Raw genomic sequence first — 23,086 nt, 5'->3', positions numbered from 1 at the left:
ATCATGGGGCTCTAGACCCCTTGTCAGGTGACCAGACAAGAGCTAAGAAGAGCCAGGAGGGGTGATAATAAGCATGGGGGTGTTGGGGGAGGGCGCCAGGCATCAGGTCTGACCAAGTCTCCTGTAAAGGGGTCTGGACCGAGAGGGCAGGGAGCCAGCGGCTCAAGGAGCCGCGGAGGGCGAGGGATATGCAGCTCGCAGAAAGGCCACCAGGGGGAGCTCGAGGTAGCTGTTGCTGCTGCAGCTTCTTCCCTTGTGATGGTGGCTTTAAGTTTCCTCAGCCTTTGGTGTCAGGAGGAGAAAAACCCATTAGGGGACCCAGCCGGGCATGAAGAGGAGAGAGGGACCAGGACAGAGGAAGAGATGTTTGACATTAAACCTAACAGGAGAAATGATATACACCACTTAATCAACAAGGCTGGAGGTGAAGAACAAAGATGCCCCTACATGGTTAGTGGTTAAATAGAGACACACCACCCCATGAATTTCCCCAAGGTCAGCCATGCACCCCCCACAACCTCCTGACACCTTGCCTCAATCCATGGCCCCCTCCCGAGGTGGACCACGGCCTTCTGGTAAAGTGTCTCCTTCCTGCTGTCTTTGGTATCCATCAGCATGAAGGAACCTTCCCCAACCACCAAACCGAGAAGCCCCTTTCCTGGGCTTGTTCTCTCACACGGGCTTGTTTCAATGTGTCCATGGCCAATACGTCTATTGAACATGACCTCTGGGTTCATTGTTTACTTCTTGTTCATTGTTTTCTCTCCCACTTGTTCTTCCAGGGCTGGACCTTGTCTTGTTGATCATCATAACCTGATGCTTGGAACAGTGCCTGGCACATAGCATGGCTTGATAAAAAATTGCTGAATGAGTGAAAGGCGATTGCGTCTCAGGGAAGAAAACAAGCTCCAGATTCAGACACAGACAGACCCGAGGACTGAGCCCAACTCCACCACTTACCCACGGGGTAACATTTGAGTCTTCGTTTGTAAGATGGGCTATGCAAGGATTGTGGATTTGCAAAGTGCCTAATATAGAATAAGGGTTCTAAAGGGTAACTTTTAATTTTTAATATTATGATAAAGAATAAAACAGAGAATTTTGCTGTTTTACCAGAGGTGGGATAGAACAAGAGTTCAGAATTGCCATCAGACGAGCTGGAGAATTACCTCCCTCCTGCATGGGTCAGGAAGGGGAAGCGGGAAGGGACATGATGGAGTGACCAGCTCTGAGGACCACTCTGCCATCACACAGAGGGAAGGGAAGGGAAGGCTGAGCTGTCGGGACTCTTCCCGTGAGGGCAAATTGAATGAGGTTTCTCGGGGCGATCCCTGGGCTCGTTGTACCAGAGCAAACGGCAAGACCTCCATTTTTGCTCAGCAGCTGTATGTCTGGGGGGAGGATATGCTCAGCTCAGCTCAGCACCTCCACCCCCTGCCATGGGGCAGTGTCTCTGCATCTTCCTGGGCAGACTGCCCTGGCAGGGAAACCAGATTGGGCATCATGGCTTCCTGTTTCGTCTCTTTCATGTGATGCAGATGACGATCTGGGTATTGCAGTTGGGTCAGGCTTGCAGAAAAAGTGAAAGTTCAGCTGAACAGAAGAATATATTCTGGAAAATATGGAGAAAGGGAGTCAAGACACAGCTGGTTCAAGAGAAAAGTGACAACTAAACATGGAGAGAAAAATGTTTATTGAGAGCTCCAAGAATAAAGGAAAAACTTACATGAGGTGGTGGGGGAGCAGGGACAGGACAGGACCAGGGTTGGGAGGCCTGGGTTCCAGTACCAGCTCTGCCCTCGACTGCTCTATGGATTTAGGCCAGTGACTTTCCCTCTCTGGGCTTCAGTTTTCTCAGTTATCACCTACACTCCTCCTTCTCTATAATTCATACACCGATTCAGTCATTCAATGATATTTCTCAAACACTTAGTTTGTGCTGGGTACTGCTTAGGTGCTGGGGATTCAGTAATGAGCAAAGCTGATAAAAATCCCCACCCTCGTGTTTTCTTTCCATAGTGAACAAAACCAAGAAAATATGCTGTATCTTAGATCAGGATAAGTGGGAAGTAGTAAAAGGGGTGGGGGAAAGGGGACAAGAAGGCTCTTCTGAGTCAAGACCTGAGGAGGTGAGGGAGCGAGCCAGGAAAACATCAGGGCAAAGGTTCAGAAAGAGGGGACAGCGGTGTGAAGGGCTGCTCTGAATATGAAACCTTCTCATCTTCGCTCTTTTCCGTGCCACCAGCTGCCTGCCTCTACTCCTGCCCCCTTGGCCCTCCCTCCATACATGGCTAGGGTGACTTTTTAAAATAAAAGTCAGATCCCATCACTTCCCTGTTCCAAACCCACCGGGTGCCCCTACCACTCTCAGAACAAGCGCCAAAGTTCTCCCCGTGGTCCTTCGGTATCTCCCGAGCCCTGGTCTCTCTCCTCACTCGCTGGCTCACTCCTTCCCAGCTTCTCTGCCATGATGCTGTTTCTGGACCACACCAAGCAAGTTGCAGCCTCACAGTCTTCATCCACAGCCTCTACCTGTGTGTCCTTCCTGGTTACCAAGTCTGGCTTCCTGACTTCACGCAGATGCCACCTTCTCAGGAGGACCTCCTTGACTGACCTGTCCAAGCAAGTGCCCCTCATCTTCTGTCCCCTGTCTCTGCTTTATTTGTCTTCATAATATTTATCACTCCCTCCCATCATTTTATATATTTATAATAATAGCTATAATGGATCAGATGTTTACTATGTGCTGAACAGTGTTTTAAACAGCCAAGAAATAATTCATATTCCCCCAAACTCCTTGAGAATGGTGTTATTACTAACTACATTTTATAGATCAATAACCTGAGATTCAGAGAGCTTAAGACATTTGTTCAAGGTCTCCCAACCGGTGAGTGTCAGAGAAGATTCAGTCCCTGGAGCTTCCATTATTGATGACAATACTCTAGACTAGCACTGCCCAAAAGAGCTTGGCAATGATGGAAATGCTCTGTGTCCAAAATGGTAGCCACTGGCCACAGGTGACTATTGAGTGCTTGAAATGCATGTAGCTGAGGAACCGAAATTTTAAGTTTATTTCATTTCATGTTAATTACTTTTAATTTAAACAGCCAGATGTGGCTAGCGTCTACCATATTAGAGAGTAGAACCCTAGAGTCTCTTATTTGTTCCTTGTTAATGTTTATCTCCCACATACGCAGGGAATTTCTCTGTGCCTCAGTTTCCTTATCTTATAGTGAGGGAAATAGTTTATAGGGCTGTTGTGAGGAGAAAATAAACATATATATATATATATATATATATATATACACTGAACATATATATATATATATATATATATATATATATATATGGCTTAGAACATAGCCTGGCACAAAGTAAATACTCAGTGCTTGTTAATTACCAACATCATCATCGTCGCCATCTTGCCATTGCTATTTTCATTATAAGGCCCCATAAGACTAAAGCCTTTGTCCTCTGGTGAATCCCCATTACCTAGAACATTTTGGCATGTAGTAGGTGCTCAATAAATATTTCTTGGATGAATAAATAAGTGAATTGAATTGAATGTGGGACTTGGATAAGCATCAACTGTCCCAGACTCAAACTCTTTTGGGGGCTTGGCAGGGAATGTGAATGAGTGAAGGGTGATGGTATAAGATAAAGGGGGAGGATTGGGGGCTACAGCAGACTGAAGAGAACATGTCCCAGGTAAAAGTATTCAAAGTCCTTTTCTGGGAGTGGGACAGTGGGGAGAAGCACTGTGGTCCAAGCAGATTACTCACATAGCTAAAAGACACCCACGGGCGGCCACTTTGGGGGACTCTATTGCTCTATAATTACCATTTTCCAGAGGCTCAACTTTAGACATTCCACAGCCCTGATAGGTGTCCTCTGAGTGTAAAGCATCACAGGACCCAGAGCTTAGAAAACCAGTGCCATAGATGCTGCTTCTGCTGAATGAACACACAGTCATTCATGCTGCCACTCAGTGCAGATCTTTCCGGGGAAACGGAATGGTGCCTCAGAAATTACATGCACACACACACACAAAGAATAAAATGTGACTGGCTTGAGACACAGGAACATTAGTCTGGGAAGTCGTAGCCGCGTTGACAGCAGTGACAGGGAAAGGGCCCCGCACAATGCCCTGTGTCTAGAAGGAAGTCTTTTCTTAGACAGGATTCGTGTTCTGAAGACAGAGCCTGCAGTCAGACTTTGTGAGCTCACCCTGGTCCATTCATTTGTTTTCTTAAAGAGATCAGTAGGCCAAGTGACCCACACCATTGAAAGTGCTATTTCTTGCTCTCTTCCCAGCCATGTACAGGTGTATTTACGTAAGGCACGGCGCACATGCTGTGAATGTCACGACGGCCGGGACTTCATAGACATTAGCTCACTTCCGTTTGCTTTCCGCCAATGCCCCGGGTAGTGACATGAGTCTGCCCTAAGAATCATCATCCCTAGTGTGAGTCACAGATGTGTGATCTGGGGCACCTCTGGGCAATGATTAGGCCAATGTGTTATTCCAATGAATTCTATGTCATTCAGCGATTCTAAATCAGAAGTGGCTCGCAGGAACAGATACCAGGTGTGATTTGCTGGGCCCACGTGTTTTGTTTTTTTTTTTAAGTTAGTTGATGTATTAGTTTTCTACTGCTGCGATAACAGATTACCACAAATTTAGTGACTCAAAGCAACATAAATTCATTATCTTACAGTCTGGAGGTTGAAAGTCTGACATAGGTCTCACTGGGCTAAACTTTGGGGCTTTGTTCCTTCTTGAAGGGTCTAGGAGAGAATTCTTTTCCTCACCTTTCCCTGTAGCTAGAGGCCACTCACATTCCTTGGTTTGTGGCTACCTTCCTCCATTTTCAAAACTAGTAGTGTCCCATCTCTCTGTGTCTTTCTCCTATAATCACATGTCCCACTGATTCTTTCCTCTTCTGCCTCCCTCTTCCACTTGTAAGGACCCCTGTGGGCCCACCCAAGTTTTCAGGGTAATCTCACTGTCTTGAGGGTAGTTGATTATATTCTGCCTAGCACAGTAGATTGTATTTCCTTTTTCTTTTTGTAACATGTTTCTAGATTTTCTTAATCAAGGATCTGGCAACACTGGGCCCCATTCTTACAATACAGCAAGCAATGGGCTTGGACTGAGCTGCTCCTTGTTTGCCCTAGTCCCCAGCCCTCCTTATTATCTTCCTGACTAATGCCCAGATTAAGTTGCCATTTGTCATTGCATTGGGTTATCATTTTTCCTACCAAGCTTACTTCTCTCACCTGCATTTCCCCCTGGCCTCATCGGCCTTTGAGCTTGCAGCATCTCTTCTTAATTCTTAGGAAATCTCAACTCTACCACTCTTGCTATCTGTCTACATGAGAAGAATCACACAGTAGTGTATGTAATGGACCCTACCCACATATGATACAGGAAAGGGGAGCTCAGTGTTGCATGCAGCCCAGGAACCCACAGAAATATAGAGCTAACTGCTGGTCTCTGGGGAAGGACGAATGAATCAGATATGTTCACTACAGTGAACAATGCCAGCAAGAACCACCATCTATGGTGTGCCAGGGGCTGTAGTCATTGTCTGAAATTTTATTTCATTGAATCCTCACAACCACTTAATGAGGTCGATGCTATTATTTAGCTTTTCCCATCCCCCTCTGGAAATTGTGGCACAGAGAAGTTAAGTAAGTTGGTCAAGGTCACACAGCTGGTGTGTAACAAAGCTGGAATTCAAACATGTTATTCTGACTCCAGAGTCTGAATCTCGATTCCTATAAATTCTGCCTTTAGAGAGAGAGAGAGTTAATGGATTTTTTTGTTGTACTATGGTCTGAATGTTTGTGTCCCCCCAAAGTTGATGTATTCAATTCCTAACCCCCAGTGTTATGGTATTAGGAGGTGGGGCCTTTAGGAGAGGCTTAGATCATGGAATGGAGCCCTTGTGAATAGGATTAGTGCCCTGATAAAGGGGACCTCAGAAAGCTCCCTTGCCCCTTCTACCACACGAGGACACAGTGAGAAGGTGCTGGCTATGAGCCGGGAAGGTTCTGTTCACCAGAACACAACCATGCTGACGCCTTGATCTTGGACTTCCAGCCTCCAGAACTGTGAGAGAAAATTTCTGTTGTTTTAAGCCACTCAGTCTGCAGTGTTTTGTTTTAGCAGCCTGAGCTAAGACAGATTACAAGCAACAGAACCCAACTTTGTGCTACCTGAGCAACAGAGTACAGGGGAACTTACATTATTCAAAAGGATGGTTTAAGAACCAGACTTGAACACGATGATGCCAGACAACTCCAGGGGTCTCCACAGCAGAGCGATGCAGACTTCTTCAGGGTCCCAGGATGAAATGAATGAGGGCCAGTCATTTCCCTCCCTTACTTTGCTCTTCTCCTTGGCCACCCCCCTCTCCCATCCCCACACAGCCTGAGACAGCCAAGCCTGTCACCCCAAGTAAATGTCTCCTTACCTGCAGGGTACAGTCAGGGGATTCGATGAGCCTGCACCACTAACTCAGCATTCACATTGCTAAGCCTGTTTTTTTTTTTTTTAATTAGAGAAAAATGTAGGCAAACCAAGAATCGTTATTTTAGAAGAACTCAAAGGCAAAATACCCTTTCTTTCATCGCCTAATAAATATGGTTGGTACAAACTGTTCTAGGTAAATATTGGTTATTCACCTAGTAAAGTTTCCATCTATGGAAACGACATCTCTCAGTGGAAACAGTCTTAGCATCAGACAGGTTTGGTTTCAAATCCCTCCAGTTATCTGTGAGGCCTTGGACAAACATTTGTTCTTTCTCTGTAATCTGTAAAATGGGTGTATATGCCCCTATCTCCCTTTCACAAAGAGCAGTCATAAGGATCACATGATATTATACATATAAGATTCTAGCATTTCTTTTCTCCAAACCCTTGAGGTCTCACGGAAGGGCTCGATAGACAAACTACCAGTTTTCTAGATGCATCCTCTTTTCCCCAAACCCCTAACCCCTGCTTTCTAAGGGATCCATCCTCTGTTCCAGGAACATGCTCACAGGAAAGCTCTGACACTCACCCCCAGGAAGGTGTAAAGGACTGAAGAGGCCAAACAAGGTGACTCTCCCAGGACAGAGTATTGGAAGATGCACTCTGTCTGCGTCAAAAATCTGGAAGGTCATATATAAACTGGTGGTCAGGGCACTGGTATTGTTAAGACAGGTAATGCAGCCAACATCAGGGGCTCCAGAAGTAGTGTGGCAGCCACAGGCACCAGGGCCACAGTTGAGGCAGGAATGTCCAGACTCAAAGTCAACAGATAAGTGACTTGCCAAGACTGAGGGAAAAGTGGTGAAAGTAGAACAGATGGAAACCCACCTGGCCCTGAGTTGGCATTCCTGCTCCATACTGACTCGCCATGGGAACTTGGGCAAGTGAATTCTGGTCTCTCAGCTTCTATAAAATTGCCATCTACTTACTCATAGGTCTCTTGTGGGGTGAAATGCGCTGAGAGCTATAATGGATTTGAGCCATGCTGGGCTGCTGGCCTTGTTGGTCGCAAATCTTCTCTTCCTCTTAGGGGCAGGTATAGGCTTCCTGGGCCCACAGCTCTCCCTGGGAGAGTGCAGCCAGAGTAGGCCACGGTCACCTTTGCTGGGCTATGGGTAAAATTGCTTTTGCCTTTCTGGCACCCACTCTGCCCACTCCTCCATTGCCTTTCTCCAGCTTGCCCAAGGAAGAGGGGGAGGGGGAGGGGGAGGGGGAGGGGATGGGAGGGGGACAGGGAGGGGGGCAATGTTTTTTCTCCTCTATCAAGCAGAGAAGCTTGTCTTCCCCCCTCTGGTCCCCTGCCCACAACCCACTCACCCTTGCGGGCACCTGGGGAGTTTCTCTTCGCAGCAGAGCTATCTGGAGATAGGCGGCCCGAGTGAAAAATAGGGCAGACAAGGAAGAGAGGCTTGACAGGAAGTCCAAATAAGCAGTTCCTCCCACCCACCTTCGAACTTCTGATGCACCTCAGCCCAAACAGCAGAGAAAGAGAGACACAGAGAGAGGATGAAAAAAATATATATCTATTTTTGAAACGAATGAAGTTGTCAGGTCTGAGGAAGTGGAAAATATTGCTCTTCGTTGTCTCATATGCAGTAGATGGTTCATGCTTTCCTCCTGCATATCCCAGGCTGCGTGTGTGTGGGGTTGGGAACCGTGTCCAGACTGGAGTGGCTCTCAGGACACAGAGTGCAGTGCGGTCTGGAGAAGGGTTGCCCGGGGCTTGCCTGAGCCCCTCCCCCTGTCCCTCCCCCCGTCCCCTAGCCTCCAGGAGTGATGGTGAGGACGACCCCTGCACATCTGGGATGGCTGTGTGGCAGACCAGTCCCTCCTGACACACGCATTCCCAGGCAGGGTCCCCAAATTCTGTCTTAGTGTATGGCTGCCAGGTGCATGGAGCTGTCCCCACTCAGCCCAACGGTCAGGGCCCCTTCCTGGCTCTCCTGGCTGGACCCTCCTGTGTGGGTGGAGCAGAAGGATTCCACACGGATGGTGCTTCCACTGCCAGCCTCTGAGAGCGGAGGGGAAAATAGTTCCCTTCCTGCGAAGGTGACAGCTGCAGCTCTGGTCCCCACTATAGACAAATCCACAGAGGCCCTAAGGGAAGTTCCAGTAGAGATTCATCTCGGTTTCAGGTGATATAAATTTGGTGGAGGTGAGACTGGAGTGAACCCACATGAGGGCATTCTCTCCATGGTTCGCGGTGTCCCTAGATGCCACCTTCTCTGAGCCACATGCCACCACCTTTGTCTCTCTCCCCCAGGCAACACCCTCTGTCCAAATCACATCCAAATAAGCACATCCTCCCTTCCAACTTCTAGCTTTGTAGGTACCTCTCCTAAGAAGGTCAGCACATTCTCTCCTCCAAAGTACCTACTTGCCATTCTATCCTCGTCTCTAAGTGACAACTCCTTCCCATTCCCCCAGAGGCTGCAACCCACAAGACTCTTCTAATAAATTGCATATTCTTCTCACCTCTACGATTAGCTGTGAAGAAAAGCAGTTATCTCCTCATCTAATTCTTCTGCAGGTTAGCAGGGAAAAGACAGAGCTTCAAGTCTGGACGATATGGGGTGTGGCAGGGGAGATATTGGGAGATCCTCCCCCCAACTCTGGGGTGCAGTGTGCTGTTCCCATATCCATTCTTTGTCTCTAAGATCTAAAAATCTGACATGTTACTCCCTGCAAGATTTGCTCTCTTATCCACAGGCTCTGTGGGATGCACATTTAAGATTCTCTACACCATGAGCCCCTGTCCCCATGTACTGATATGACATTGTTCTTACTGTGCACAGACTGCCCCCTTCCTAACCTGCAGACAGAGATTACAAAGCCTGAGAAGAGCTCCACTAAACCTTTTAATTTGCTTCTTCATGAGTTCTGGGTTTCCCCACCTGCCTGGGGGAGACAGAGATGGGAGAGGGTATCCGCCCCCGAGGCCATGGCTCTACATCACTGTGCCTTACCTGCTCCCCACTCTCTGCTCTGCTTCGTGCTTGAAGCCAAGACCGATGCTCTTTGGAGGATCGTTGTGAGTTGGCCCCAGCCTTCCTCGCCATGGCATGCCCTCTGCTGTGGGCCATTCCCCGAGGCTGCTCTCATGACCGCCCATTTTACAGGTGTGGAGACTGAGGCTGGGCCAAGTGAGCCAGCCTGTCGAGGGTCACTCTGGTGTCCTGAGCCTCTCTTGGGGGTCAATTAGCCCTGCCCCTGGAATTTCTGGAACCCTCTAGCTGGAGACTGGAGATGTGAAACTCGTGAGTGTTGGGAAATTACCGAGGACTGGGGAAACGTAAAGGTTCCAAGCTGAAGCAAGCCCCTTCCCCTTGTGCCACCTGGTCTCCCGGCTCAGCTGCCCTTTCTGGGGAAGGGGCCTGTGACCCTGTGGGGAGGGTGCATGCATCAAAGTCCTGCCCTGCGGAAAGTGCTGTATCCTCTTCTTAACTGCTCCTAATTGCCAGCCTCACCTGCTCTTTGTGGAAGACAGACTGATAGAAATTACACAGACTGGAGACAGAGCTGGGTTTGAACCCCTGCTCCACCTTGTGCAATTTACATAACATCTCAGAGCCCCGAGGTGGCAGAGGGGTGAAGGACAGGGGCTCTAGACTCAGAGTTCCAGACAAGACCTGGCCGCACAACCTACTTGCTGGGTGCAAGGGGGGCAAGGAGCTTCACCTCTCTGAGCCTCAGTTTTCTCTTCTGTAAAGTAGGAGTGATAATAGCGCCAACAATTAAATGTCAATTAGTGGAGAGTCCTTAGCCCACTCCTTGGCACACGTGAAGGATTCCATACATTGATTCGTGATGATTCTTAGAGTCATCATCACTGTCATCCAGGTTTCTTAACTGCTGTGTCTCTCTTCCAAATGGGCTCTACAGATTGTCCATCTTGGCCACATTTATTGGATGATTCTTCCAAAAGAGCCTCAGGTTTAGCTATACCTTAATTCCAACTTCTGCTTTTCTATAGATTTGCATTCTTTTTTTTATAGCAGTTTTTATTGTGTATGAAATTTGGAGTGAGTTTTATTAATTAATTTATTATTTTTGCTGTGTTAATTTATTATTTTTGCTGTGTTGGGTCTTCGTTTCTGTGCGAGGGCTTTCTCTAGTTGTGGTGAGCAGGGACCACTCTTCATCGCAGTGCGCGGGCCTCTCACTATCGTGGCCTCTCTTGTTGCGGAGCACAGGCTCCAGACGCGCAGGCTCAGTAGTTGTGGCTCACGGGCCTAGTTGCTCCGCGGCATGTGGGATCCTCCCAGACCAGGGCTCGAACCCGTGTCCCCTGCATTAGCAGGCAGATTCTCAACCACTGCGCCACCAGGGAAGCCCGCCCCTAGATTTGCATTCTTGTGAGTGTGGGTGAACATCATTGAAAGAAATTGCTTCTCCTTCTAAGGATGATCTTGAATGTTCCTTTCCACAGGTGTGGTGTGTTTTTTTGCTCATGAAGTAGAACCCAACACACACACACACACACACACACACACACACACACACACACACATCATATATCACACACAGGTTCAGAATGCCCTCCCTCGGCTACATCTTCCAAGGTCCTGCTTAAATCCCAGCTAATTCCATGATATTTTCTTTGATTGCCCTACTTGGAGGCGAATACTCTCTCTTCCTGTCTTTTCAAATGGTTTTTTATCATTTGCTTCTCTTCTGGGAATTTGAGAAGTGAAGTGACCTCTCCCACCAGCGGCGGAGTTTTGAACAGCAGGCCATGCTTTCTAGAGCACAGTCAGTTGCTGAGAGCTCTTAGGTACCAGCCCTGTGAGGAGTGCTCGGCCTAGGCCGTCTCAGCCGATGCCCCTGGCATCCTTTGGGGTGAGGATGACATCAGCTCAGGTTCATGAACCACTTCCATAAAGGTGCTTGGCCCGGGACAATGTGCAGAACTCATTTACACAACGACCTTGCGAGGCTGGTACATTACAGTGAGGGTCCTTAGATTGTGCATAAGACGGAAACTGCACGGCCAAAGCTATCCTTGAAAAAGCTTCAGGAAGGCATCACCTCAGGGGCCAACCTAACATCACCCGGTAAGTGCAACAGAGCTCTGTTCTTTCTTTAAGCGTCGGGACAGACGGTCATCTGTGTGTGCCTGTGCCTGCAGCACTAAATGAGTGGTGAACGTGTGTTTGGAGGCTGTGAAGTTGTACAAATAGGTTTGCTTTTGACCCTGGACTCACCCTCAGTCAAGGAGATGCTCAGATATAGGACGCGCACAGGGTCTAAGAAACCAACTGAGAGAACCCAGATTCCTGTCTCCAGGGATATGCTCTTTAGATAGAATATGTGGAGGGATAAATAGTAAGTAGCATATACGGTGGGAACAGTAGTGACTAGAATATATGGCAGCATCAATAGCAATCGGTAGTTTTTTCTTTTAACTTTCTTCCCTTAAGTTTGTCTAGTTAAATGCATCTAAGTTTTATGTACATACGAAGCAATTCTTCTGTTCCTGTATCTCAGATATAGAAACTGAGTTTCCTAGAGTTTCAGCCCTTGCCTGAGGTTGCCCAGCATGGAAAGAGTCATAGCAGAAATTAAGCCCGGCTCTGCCCAGTGGATCCCCTTTCTCAGTCCTGGGTGCCCAGCTCACTGGCTCACAGAGTTTGTAATAACTATAAGGAAGCAGTGAAAGAAGCTCAAGTTTATCCATTTGAGAGAAACTGAGGGGTGGTTGGAAAGCATTAAAAGGTCACGCTCCTTCCCCTTCACTGATGTGGGAGATTGTCTATATTTTAGGTCAACCGTCAAATTAGATTTTCATCTGCAAAGACCCAGCCAAGAAGGAATGTGGTTTAGACATATGGATGCCAGGGATTTTAATGGAAACATACTTGGACTCCCACTGGAGTCTAAGTTCTCTTCATCGCCCCTCCCACTGGGCTGGGGTAGATGGGGCCAGTGGGGAATTACCAGCCTGTAGCTCTCTCTGCCTCTCAAGCCCCCAGAGCTGGGCTTACTTGTTTACTTATTTAGAGCCCAGTAGAGGAAGTGGTAAAGGAAACTTGCTGAGTCGTTTTCTGAGAAGAGACCATATATGTTCTCAGAGGAAGCCGTTGCTTTCTGGGATCTGGCTATAGCAGAAAGGACATCGGCTCCAGCAGAGCTTTTCCAGAGGGTACCTGGGAGTTGGAAGAGCCGAAGACGCCTCCACGCTCTGGATTTGGGGTTCTCTGTCCATGGGTGCAACACCCATGCTCAGTTTGTGAGCTTCGTCCCAGGAGAGCAACCATGGCACTCAGGAACGTGCCCTTTCGCTCTGAGGTCCTGGCCTGGGACCCTGACACCCTTGCAGACTATTTCAAGAAGGTGAGCCTTGATGTTTTGGGGGTGGTAGGGCTGGGCAGAGGCTTGAAGATGGAGTCCAGGCAGAACATGAGAGGCGTGAAAGATAGCAGTGGAACTTCCAACCCCATGCAACCTCGCCAGTTGAGTGAGCACCACTGAGTACTCCGGCAATGCATTTTGGGGAGATGGGAGGCCCTCAGAGGGACAAATATCTACTGTGTGCCAGGGCTCGAGTTTGTGCTCTTCAGGCACAGTCCCATCTAACCCTCTCCAAGACTGCTGTCCTCCCGGCTCAGCTGCAACACAAGCTCAAGGAAGCTAACTGGCCCAAAGCCCCAGGGACTGCATGTGACAGAGGTGGGATTCTAGTCACACCTGTCTGGTTTCAAAGTCCTTGCTCTAAGACTCAGAACTGCTGTAACAACTAGTGAGATCAAGGCTACTTGTCAGAAAGGGGAGATATGGAGTCCTGGGGGTAGGAGAGAAGAAAGGAAAGTTGGAGGCTGTGATGAATGATGCTGGAGATGGCGTCAGGGCAAGTCATTGCTCATGACCTTGAAAGAGGGCTGTTCAAGCCCTTACCTGGACAGAGTGTCACTGGAGCTTTATGAGGGTCTTATGAGGCAGGCTAGGAAACTGACATGAGCCTCAGACTATAGCTGGGGAAACTGAGGCCCCTGAAGAGGAGAAGGTTGGCCAGGAAGGGTCAGGGGCCAAGCTGTGGCAGAGCTGAGTGTTGCTGTCCTGGCTCCCAGCGTTGAAGGTGCTCAAGGATCCCTGTGTTTGGTCATCTGCTGGTGGGACCACAGGTCACATGTCTGCTTGGGCAGATCCCAAGTCACATGACTCAGGGACCCTCTATCCCTGTCCAAGGGATACGATGTCTCGTGAGGGACAATTGAGCTTCTAACACTCCCACCTCTGGAGGCTGGCATCAGATTCAGTTGTTACTCCAGATTATCACAAGCATAAGATTTTAGGTCAAGACCTTAGAGGTTATCTAAGTCAACTTCTTGTTTTTCCTGGGATGGAGTAGGCTCCCAGGGACACATAGTCTAACTTGGGGTCCATATGGTACCAAGGTATTTCCTGTCACAACTGTTCTTCCCTAAGAAAAATGTGAAAATGTTGAATTGGGTGTGGCACGATAGAGGCACAGCCCACAGATCTTGTCACTTTCTGCTTTTTGTGCATCTCCTTTCTGTTATTTTTCCCTTATGAAAAGGTCATAATAAACTTAGTTTTCAGCACGGTGGGTGCAAAGATCACTGAGGTAACTGACTTTTGAAAGAGTTTTCTAAATACTTTTGTTAAATGTAGACCAAATAAATTAGGGCCACAAGTGAAATTTGCTAAGATGCTATAAAGCGGCATATTACCTCAATAAAGAAAGGAGAAAAGAATTGAGAATTAACAAGGCATACCTGGGGATGGGCTGAGAGGCACAGATACACCCCATCTCCAATGTGGGAAGGAGAATTACACAGATAGTACAGCAGCTGCAGAATCCAAGGGTAAAGTTCCCCTTAGTAGAGAGAGCTGGACTATAGGTCAGGGATGATTCAGGAGGACGGCTCTCTGTCTGAGTTGGAGGAAGGGAGAATGTTCTTCTTGGAGAGCCCAGACTCCAGGTCAAGTCCACAGAACCTGGACAGCTTTCCCCTCCCAGCATGACGGGACTGAAGGCAGGAACGAGGAGACTGAGGGGCACCTGTGATCCAGGAACCCACAGACCCAGGTAGACATCCGTCAAACCTGACATCTCAATTCCCCAAGAGAGAAAACGCAGAGGACTGACCGCGGAGTCATTTGGGGACGGATCTTAGCCAGCAAAAGTCCTATTAGCAGGTGTAATTTCTAATGAAGCACTGGGGCCAGGTCCTCCTTGGAGGCACTTGCCCAGCCAGCTCTGGAGTCAGACACACCTTGGTTTGAATCCTGGCTCTGCCACCTGCTAGCTTGGTGACCCTCCGTTTTTTTTACTTCACCTCTGTGCCTTGGCTTCCTCGTCAGTAAACCAGAGATAGTAACGGTGACTAACCTCATAGGATTGTTGGGAGAAATATAGGAAATACGTGTGTGAGGCCTCCAGCAGAGACAGGGGACCAATTCATGTTCAGTCTTCCCTTTCTCCTGCTCTATTCACTGGACCCTAGCTGGGGACTCCATGCAGAGCAGTGGGCCTTTGTGTCTTACTGTCTCAAATACGTGCAGCTCATCCTCTGTCTGGAACGTAAGACCCTGAGGACTGAGGTCACGTTTTCTATTTCTTTAACTCCTCCAATTCCTTTTGACTTGGCAGGAAGGCATCCCTGGGCCATGCAGTGGAGAAGACTCTGGCTCAGAGCCATAAATTCTAATCCTAGCTGTGTCCCCAACTCACTGTGTGACCTTAGGCCAGTCCCTTCCCCTCTCTGGGCCTCAGTGGTCCCATCTGCAACACCAGGTACCTGCTCTAGACCAGCACCAACCAAAGCTGGGCACTCATAAGAATCGTCTAAGCGCATGCTGAAAGAACAGAGCCTCACCCTCCGGCCTAGACGTTCCTGGCTCAGAATCAAACTCCCGGGCAGGCCCCAGTCTGCAGGACTGTCTGTCTATCTAGAGTCCAAGTCAGCGCTCTGCAAAGTCAGAGGTTCAGCTGACGATGAAGACAGTTAAAATGATGAAGTAAAGGCAGTCGGAAATTCCAAGAACCATGTCACCGCACGGCTTATGCATAAAAGGGGTGTTTGGGGCCCTGCAGAGACTGCTTGTTTTCTATATGACCGTTAAGTCGCTTTTTCCGAGCTTTCTAATATTCATCCTACCCTGTCAGGCCATGAGGTTACAACAATTGCTCTCACTCTTTAGGTTTGTTGACCATAAGAAAAGGTCATGATTTTAAGTTTGCCCCAAAAGAAGGCTGCCACAAACTGTGAGACCCACACTTGAGAGGAGAAGCTAGAATTCTCAAGGACAAATATTTCACCTTAAAGAGTCTATCTAGAAACATCAAATTTAGAGATATTTCAAATAGAAATGCTTATGTTGTTGAGGGCGAGGTGAAACAGACACCTGCTTCGATTGTCAACTGATGTGACTCTAGGAAAGCAACCAGGCCCTAAAAATGATCATTCCTGTTGATTCTATAATTCTATTTTGAGAATCTAACTTCAACTACATAACATAGAAGAAAAAGCTGTATGTCAAAGAATATCCCTGATGGTTTTTGATCTGGTATGTTAAGCTGCATTTCAATCTGTTCACTTACTGTATGTAAGTTTTACTGTTATTAACTAAAAGGAGAACATTCCTTGCTCTGAAGCCCGGTTCTCACCTCTATCACCTGCCTACCCATGGAACCTTATACGAGTTACTTGACTCTTTGTGCCTTTGACTCTCCATTTGAAAAACATAAGGCTTAAATGACTTAAAATTGGTTTAAATACTTAGAACAGTGCCTGCCATATAGCAAGTGTTCAGTAATTGCTAGAAGTTTCTATTATCATTATTGGAACAGCAGTGTGGGAAACAACTTAAATGTTCAGCAATAGGGAGCAAACTCAAATAATGTTCAAAAGCAGTTTGTAATAACATGAAGCAGTGCCTATATGTTTCAGGAGGAAAAGTCAAGATAACCAGATTGAATACGAATGATAACCTCGATTATGTTTAGAAAGATGCTTAGGAAAAACCACTGAAGGAAAGACACCGCCATTTTCACCGAGGTTTGTCTTTGGGTGGCGAGATGACAGATGCTATTTATTTTCTTCTTTCAGCTCTTTTCTGCTTGCCAGAGGAGCGTATGGCCATCCCTTTGAAGCTCTGAAGGCGCTCTTTCTGTACCCCAACCCTTAGGGATTGGCCCCAAGGCCTTAGACAGGCAATTTCTTCATTTCAGAGAGTCCCAAGGGGTTAGTTAGTGAAAGCAGGGCTGAGGTAGGGATGGGGCCCCTCTGTTAGACAGGGGAGGGGAGTGGGGGACCTGGCTAGCCACAAGTACCACAAATTGCTAAGCCTCTAGGGCAGGCAAGGGATGGGAACCAATGGCACGAACCTGCCTGCACTGACAGCACCTCCCCTCCTCTTTTTCAGCTGAACTACAGGGACTGTGAAAAGGCTGTGAAGAAATATCACATCGACGGGCTGCGGTTTTTGGTGAGCGCTGGCTAGTCTGACCCATTGAGACCAAAGCTGTCCTGTACTTTAATCAATGGCTGCAGGGCCAACCGGGCTACCCTGTCCCTGGGGATGCCCAGGGGCAATGCCTGTCTTCAGGATCGCCACACAGCCCGTGGCCTTCTTCAGTTTTGTATGAACGCCTCTCATCACCTCTCAGGATCCTTCCTATTTAGGATACCTCCCAGATTTTTCACCCATACCAAGGTACATTCTAAAGTCAAGGTATAAGGAGGAATCCAATTATAGTTAACACACACACAAGCCTCTTGAAAATCTATTCAAATACCACTCATACTTTGAGAAGGCCAAGGGGAAAAACGATCGTATGGGAGAATAGAAGATTCTCTTCTTCTATTTCTCACTCTGGGGTACATACTCACTGACTAGAATAAAGGGTAGAATCACCCTCCTTATTTCAATATGTCCCTCTTTCTCTACTAAATTCACATAGTTGGTTTTGTGCCAGTTAAACACACATGGGGTATGGCTTTCTCCACTCCATTATATTGCAAAAAGCTTCAAGTGTAAGACTAAGATGAGCTGTTATTGAGGACTAAGCCATTACATAGAAAGGGATGCAGCTCTAATTGGTGGAGTTAGAGGCACTGGGTAGTCGGGCTGGGGCGGTGATCTGAGCATTTCCCCTAAAATGACACCTTTGCCAATGGGTAAGAGAGACCCTGACTGCACCAATCTATCCCTTCTGGTCATGTTCCTTCATCATTTAAAAAAGAAGTAGGAAAAAGACTTCAAAGGTCTCATGGGGTAGATGTTCCCAAATTGGATTTGGAGTCGGGGGGCAAGTTAAGCTGTGTTTCCTCGTAAGACCTAGTCAGCAGCAGTGAGGGAACTGAACCAGGGTTGGAAGGGGCCAGAGAGGGCGCACGTTCTAGTTTTCCACCCAGCACACCAATCCATTTCCTGTATTGCATCTCTGCCACCAAGAGCTTCTTGAATTCCTTCAGTGATAGTGAGCTCACTACCACCCATAGTCATATGTTCCTTTCTGGTCAGTTCTTAAGTCTCATGCCGAGACCAGACCTCTGTGCCCCTTTTGGTCTGAGTTTTGTTTTCATGTGCCATGTAAGACATGTTTATTCACTGTCCCACCTAAACCACTCAGTCATTCACTTGACAAGCATGTTCCTGAGCTCCTTTTACATACCAGACCATGCCGTGTGCTGGGAATATAGAGATGATTAAGATGTGTTTTCTGCCTTCCAGAAGCTTGTTTTATAGCAGGAAGTTATCTTCAGGAAGGCTGCTACCACCTCAGTTGCAATTGAAGAAACATGTACAGAGGTGTGATGTGACTTATTCTAAGTCACACACCTAGTAATTGGACTAAAGCACACATTTAATTTAATCTAACCATGCATACGTTTTTAACAATGCTATTTCTTTATACTGAGCTTTGAGCCAATAGAGTTCTGGGAGTTTTATTGTTCTTCTTTTTGCAAATTACTGCTAAATCTGAGTATTTCCTCCTGATGCCTTTAGCACTGAGAACAGAGACTTCTCAGGGCTGAGTCGAAAGAGAGTAAGACATCTCTCTTGAGGATGGTCCCAGTTGTGGTCCTGATGCCCTGGGTCACCTTGAATAAGCACTTGCCCTCCTTGAGCTTCTCCTTGTTCCCTCCTCTGTTAACAGAGCACATTGGACTGGGTGGAAGCGGGTGACAGTCCCTCCCAGCTCTGGGAGTCCCCCCCAATGCTCCCCTTGTGAGCTTCAGGCCTGTTAGGACAGGGTTGTTGCCTTGGTGGAGGAGCTTTGCCTCCTCTGCCCCAATATCTGGGACCTGTCAGGCCCTCAGAGAACATGCTGCATGCTCTAATCACTGTGCGAACAGGAAGAAGTGGAAAGAGGGGCTCGAGGAGCCAGGAGAGAGGACAGCAGAACCCAAGCCTGACCCGGCAGCTTCTGTTGAGGCCACTCTCCGCCCCAGGTGCTCTGGGTACAACTTGGGCTCTGATCTGAGCTGTAATATCTCATCTATATGAGATGTTAGACTTCAGGTTATATCTCACCCTTTCCAGCTTTATACTATCCAGGACCATCCTGCTATTAGAAGCAGAAGTGGAAGACCCCAGTCTGTATCCCTCTATCCCTCCCTTCCTCTTCTTTTCTTTGATTCCCTCCTTCCCTCCCTCCCCTCCTCCCTCCCTCCCCCCCTTCCTTCCTTCCTTCCTTCGTTCCTTCCTCCTTTCTTCAGTGTAGGATCTAGCAGCCCCTTTGAATCTGTTTTGCTGCCATTTCATTTTCCACTGAGAAGTCTGGTGAGGGAATAGGGGTGCTGCACTTCCAGAAGCTTGAAGAAGAGGAGGCCATGTGCTTGGAAGCTGTGTCAGTTAGAAAGGTGTGCGGCTGCATGAAACAGAAACTGAACCACAGTGGCTTAACCAAAGAGGGGCCTATATTTCTCAAGTGATAAGAAATCTAGAGTTACGCACTCGAGGCTGGTGAGCTGCTAAAGGAAGTCATCAAGAACTCAGGCCCCACCCGGCCAATGGAAACCGTTGGTGGCTTCTGTCCTAATGGTTACAAGATGGCTACTCCATCTCCAGGCATCACATCTGCATTCCAGGCAGGAGGAAGCGGGGAAGGGCAAAGAATAAAAAATGCAGAAGTGCATGGGGAATGCATTCCCCCTTATTTTCAGGGAGACTTTCCCAAAAGCTTTATCCAGTTAGGCTTCAGGTTATATCTCACTGGCTGCAACGGAGTCCCGTGACCTTGGCCATATGCAAGGGAGTCTAGGGTGTTAAATATTTTGAACTGGGCACATTTACTGCCCTGAACAAAATCCAGGTCCCATCAGTAAGGGAGAAAGAGAGTGGATATTGGGTAGGCAAGCAGCAGCCCCTGCCACATTGCCTCTCCAGGTGGGGTCCAATTCTCAGCTTTCCTTTCTCTCGTGTCTCTCCTGAGGACACACTCAGCGTATAAGCGTACTCCTGCAAAGCCACAAGTCTAACTCCAAGTCATTGTACAAGTAACCCAGAGTTTCCAGACTTTGCTAAAGGCCTTTCTCTTGCCTAATATCCTCTCTGCCTCTATGTCTCCAGCCATGCTCACGTGCTCACCTTCTCCTTCACATGCTTCCTGAAATCCCTTCAGCTTATGTCCTTGACTCAGCAGAACAGAAACTGCCCAGTTCTCAGCATTCATCCCTCTGGCAACTCCCAGGAAGCCCTCCACTCATCATGCCACACTCTGAACAAGAGTCTTGGTATCCTCCCTGAGAAGGAGGTGGCTCTGGAGGGAGGGGATGCCATGGCTCAGTGATGCAAAAATAAATAAAAGAAGTTAAGAATTTTGACCAAAAGCCTGATTGTCTCAGGACTCTTGGCAAACTCCCTCCCCGGCCCTGCCACAGGGTCAGACACTGCTCCTAAGAAGTGGAGCAGATGAGGCCATAAGCACATTGCTAAGATGCCCCAGCCCCTGTGCTTAAAAGGAAGCTTGCCCGGCTCATCTCAGAAGGCAGCCAACAACCTGCCAGGCAGCTCCCAGCCCAGAGCGGAAGTAGAAGCAAAGACACTAACATCCAAGAGCCAGCCAGACCCCAGCTGCTCCCTCCCCCAGGACAGAAATTACTCACCTAACCTCCAAAAGGTATGTCAGGCACTGAGCCAAGCACAGGACATACGTCATCTCATTCAATCCTCACAACCCCTGAAACGGGGCTATTAATATTATTACGCTTCCCATTATACAGATAAGGAAGCTGAGGCTTAGAGAGACTAAGCGTCTGTCTCAAGTCGGACAGCTGCTAAGTGAAGGAACCAAGATTCCAAACCAGCCTGTCTGACTCCAGAGCTCCCACTCTAACCACTGGGATTCTGACCTCAATTAGAATGTTAAGGAGGCCCCTTCCTTGCCTCGGCATTGGTTCTATGGAGAGTGTGCCCACCCTCTTTTCTTCCTCCTCCCTTTCAGGTGCCTTCTTCTCTCACCACCTGCCCCCAGCACAGGTCACTGGGACCCTCAAAGGGCTTGGACATGATAAAAGTGAAGCTTGCAGGAAGAAAATAGACATTGGATGCCATAGAGCAGGGTCCCAGTGCCACCTCCATCACCTACAAGCTGGAATCCCCTTACATCCCCGGGCCACAGCTTTCTCACTAAAATGGGAACGATGCTGGTAGTTTCTACATCACAGGGTTGATGTGAGGATTAATCAAGATGCTGTAAGGAGAGGCCCAAAGTCAGTTCTTCACAAACACGAGTTTCTTTCTCCTTCCCCCTCTTGGTTCCCTCTGGACAGCCTCTTTATTGCGTCCTTACATCTAGAGAATTCTACTAATAACCCTGGTGAAAGAGGCAGTTGGGGTGTGATGATGTTATAAGGGCACAGATGCCTTCTCCAGGCTGGTTTCTCATAGCTGCTCCATACGGCTGCTGAGAGGGGCCCTGGAGTCTAAGAAAGATGTCATGACATGGCCAAGTTCAGCCCACAAAACAAGTCCTGTGCGGGCCCACAGATTTGGCTCTCATAGTGTTTGCTGTTTGCTTCAGTTAAAATTATTTGTCAATATTTAGAACTCAGGACATTTCATATAAGATCCAGGTTTCGGGATTCCCTTTGAAAAAGATCTGGCAACACCAGGCCCACAGGCTTTTATGCACCATCTAGAAGCTGCCCGCTTTGGATGGGTGAGTGGGGTATACTCTGCAGTTTGCTGCAGTCCCCACTGTTCCCTATTGTTTCATACCATACTCTACTCACCAGGCCCAGAACCCTTTCCTGTGGGTTGTAACCTACTGCTGTCTTCATTTCAGAACCTGGCAGAGAATGACATCCAGAAATTCCCTAAGCTCCGGGTGCCGTAAGTACACCCCCCCATTCCTTGGGTAGAATGGGGAGTAGTCCAGGGGGAGCTGAGTCAGTTATCTATCACTGTTGGTTTGAAATAAGAAAGTGAGGAGGAAGGGTGAAGGCAAGGACAGGGTATAGTGAAGAGAAGTTACAAGATGACGTGAGAAAAAGAAATAACAGATCTAGCCCAGCTGGTGTATTGGCTGCTCTTGCCAAAGCTAAACCTGACTCTGGACCACGTTTTCATTTCCTCTCTTCCCAGTGGGGTGGGTCGGCCTTTGAAAATAGTACTAGAATCAAAGATCTGAGATTTCCTCATGGTGTCATCACCAACTCAGTCATTGCTTTAGTTTTCTGGACCTCAGTAAAATGAGAGAGTTGGATCCGATGAAGGATGGCAATGAACTTCCTTTTGTCTGTCAGTACTGACTGTTAGGAATGACTGTCCCAGGCATCGTGTTGAGAAGAATTCTGAGGAAAGGGGGGCCATTTCTTGGGTGTGACATGGGCGCTGAAACGGGAAGTTGCAGTGTGCCTATCGTACCATGGGTTTTCTGTCCCTCAAGTAGGACCCCTACACGCAAATGCTTATAGGAGCCAGACAGTTAATAGAAATGGGTGAAATGGGTCAGGTTGAAAAGTACAAAGCCCTATCATTTTCCACCTTTGAATAAAGCATGGATATGGAGAACTATTTCTCCACTGTAAGAAAAATAATAGCATGATTACGATGATAAAAGGGGTAATCAGCACAAAGCCTCATTGTTGGTGAACAACAGGGAGTGGTGGAGACTGTGGCAAATTGGAATCATAGTCTCCATCCAAAGGGAGCAGCAGCTCCTCAGCTCCAGTCAACGTGGACCCAGTGATGCCCAGTCTTCGACTTAACAACTTAACAAAAGTAGCAAGAAATATCTGTTTTATGCAATGTATCTCAATTTTTAAATGTTGCTCAAATATCTTCAAATGTTGTAAATGCCAAAGTGGACATATCTCTGGGTTACATTTAGTCTGGGGGTCACCAGTTTGAGATCTCTACTCTAGACATCCTGTGAGGTCCTTTCTCTCGCTCTAAAAGTCTCAGAGCTCACAACGATAAAAGGGAAGTAGGTCAATGAAGTAGGAGGTTGAAAAGTCCCATGTGTAGGTAGACTGCCAGAGAGCTCAAATAAGGAAAATATGACTCTCCAGTTTCCCTCATCGGGAAGGGTGAAGAAAAAGAAAGGAATAAGGATTTGCCTTTGGTGCCGTC

At 47.8% G+C, this 23,086-nt stretch overlaps 1 protein-coding gene across 5 annotated transcripts in view; it reads left to right on the top strand.

Annotated features, from left to right (window-relative positions):
* Nucleotides 1-11,448: 11,448 nt before the first annotated feature.
* LCP2 (lymphocyte cytosolic protein 2) overlaps nt 11,449-23,086 on the top strand; it is a 45,769-nt gene continuing 34,131 nt past the window's right edge. The window contains exons 1-4 of one of the 5 annotated variants that reach the window (XM_029216161.1): nt 11,512-11,592; nt 12,610-12,871; nt 16,928-16,990; nt 21,798-21,844. In XM_029216161.1, coding sequence (XP_029071994.1) covers nt 12,794-12,871; nt 16,928-16,990; nt 21,798-21,844 — 188 coding nt within the window. In that variant the 5' untranslated portion in view covers nt 11,512-11,592; nt 12,610-12,793. Of the gene's footprint in view, nt 11,593-12,587; nt 16,561-16,927; nt 16,991-21,797; nt 21,845-23,086 lie in introns of those variants that run through there. The other 4 variants (XM_029216159.1, XM_029216162.1, XM_029216163.1 and 1 more) reach the window with 4 other exon arrangements.

Source organism: Monodon monoceros, unplaced genomic scaffold (genome assembly GCF_005190385.1).
Source record: "Monodon monoceros isolate NGI ecotype Baffin Bay Population unplaced genomic scaffold, NGI_Narwhal_1 Super_Scaffold_12, whole genome shotgun sequence".
NCBI lineage: Eukaryota > Metazoa > Chordata > Mammalia > Artiodactyla > Monodontidae > Monodon > Monodon monoceros.
The sequence above is the reverse complement of the archived record's forward strand: the minus strand, read 5'-3'. Positions and strand labels throughout refer to the sequence as shown.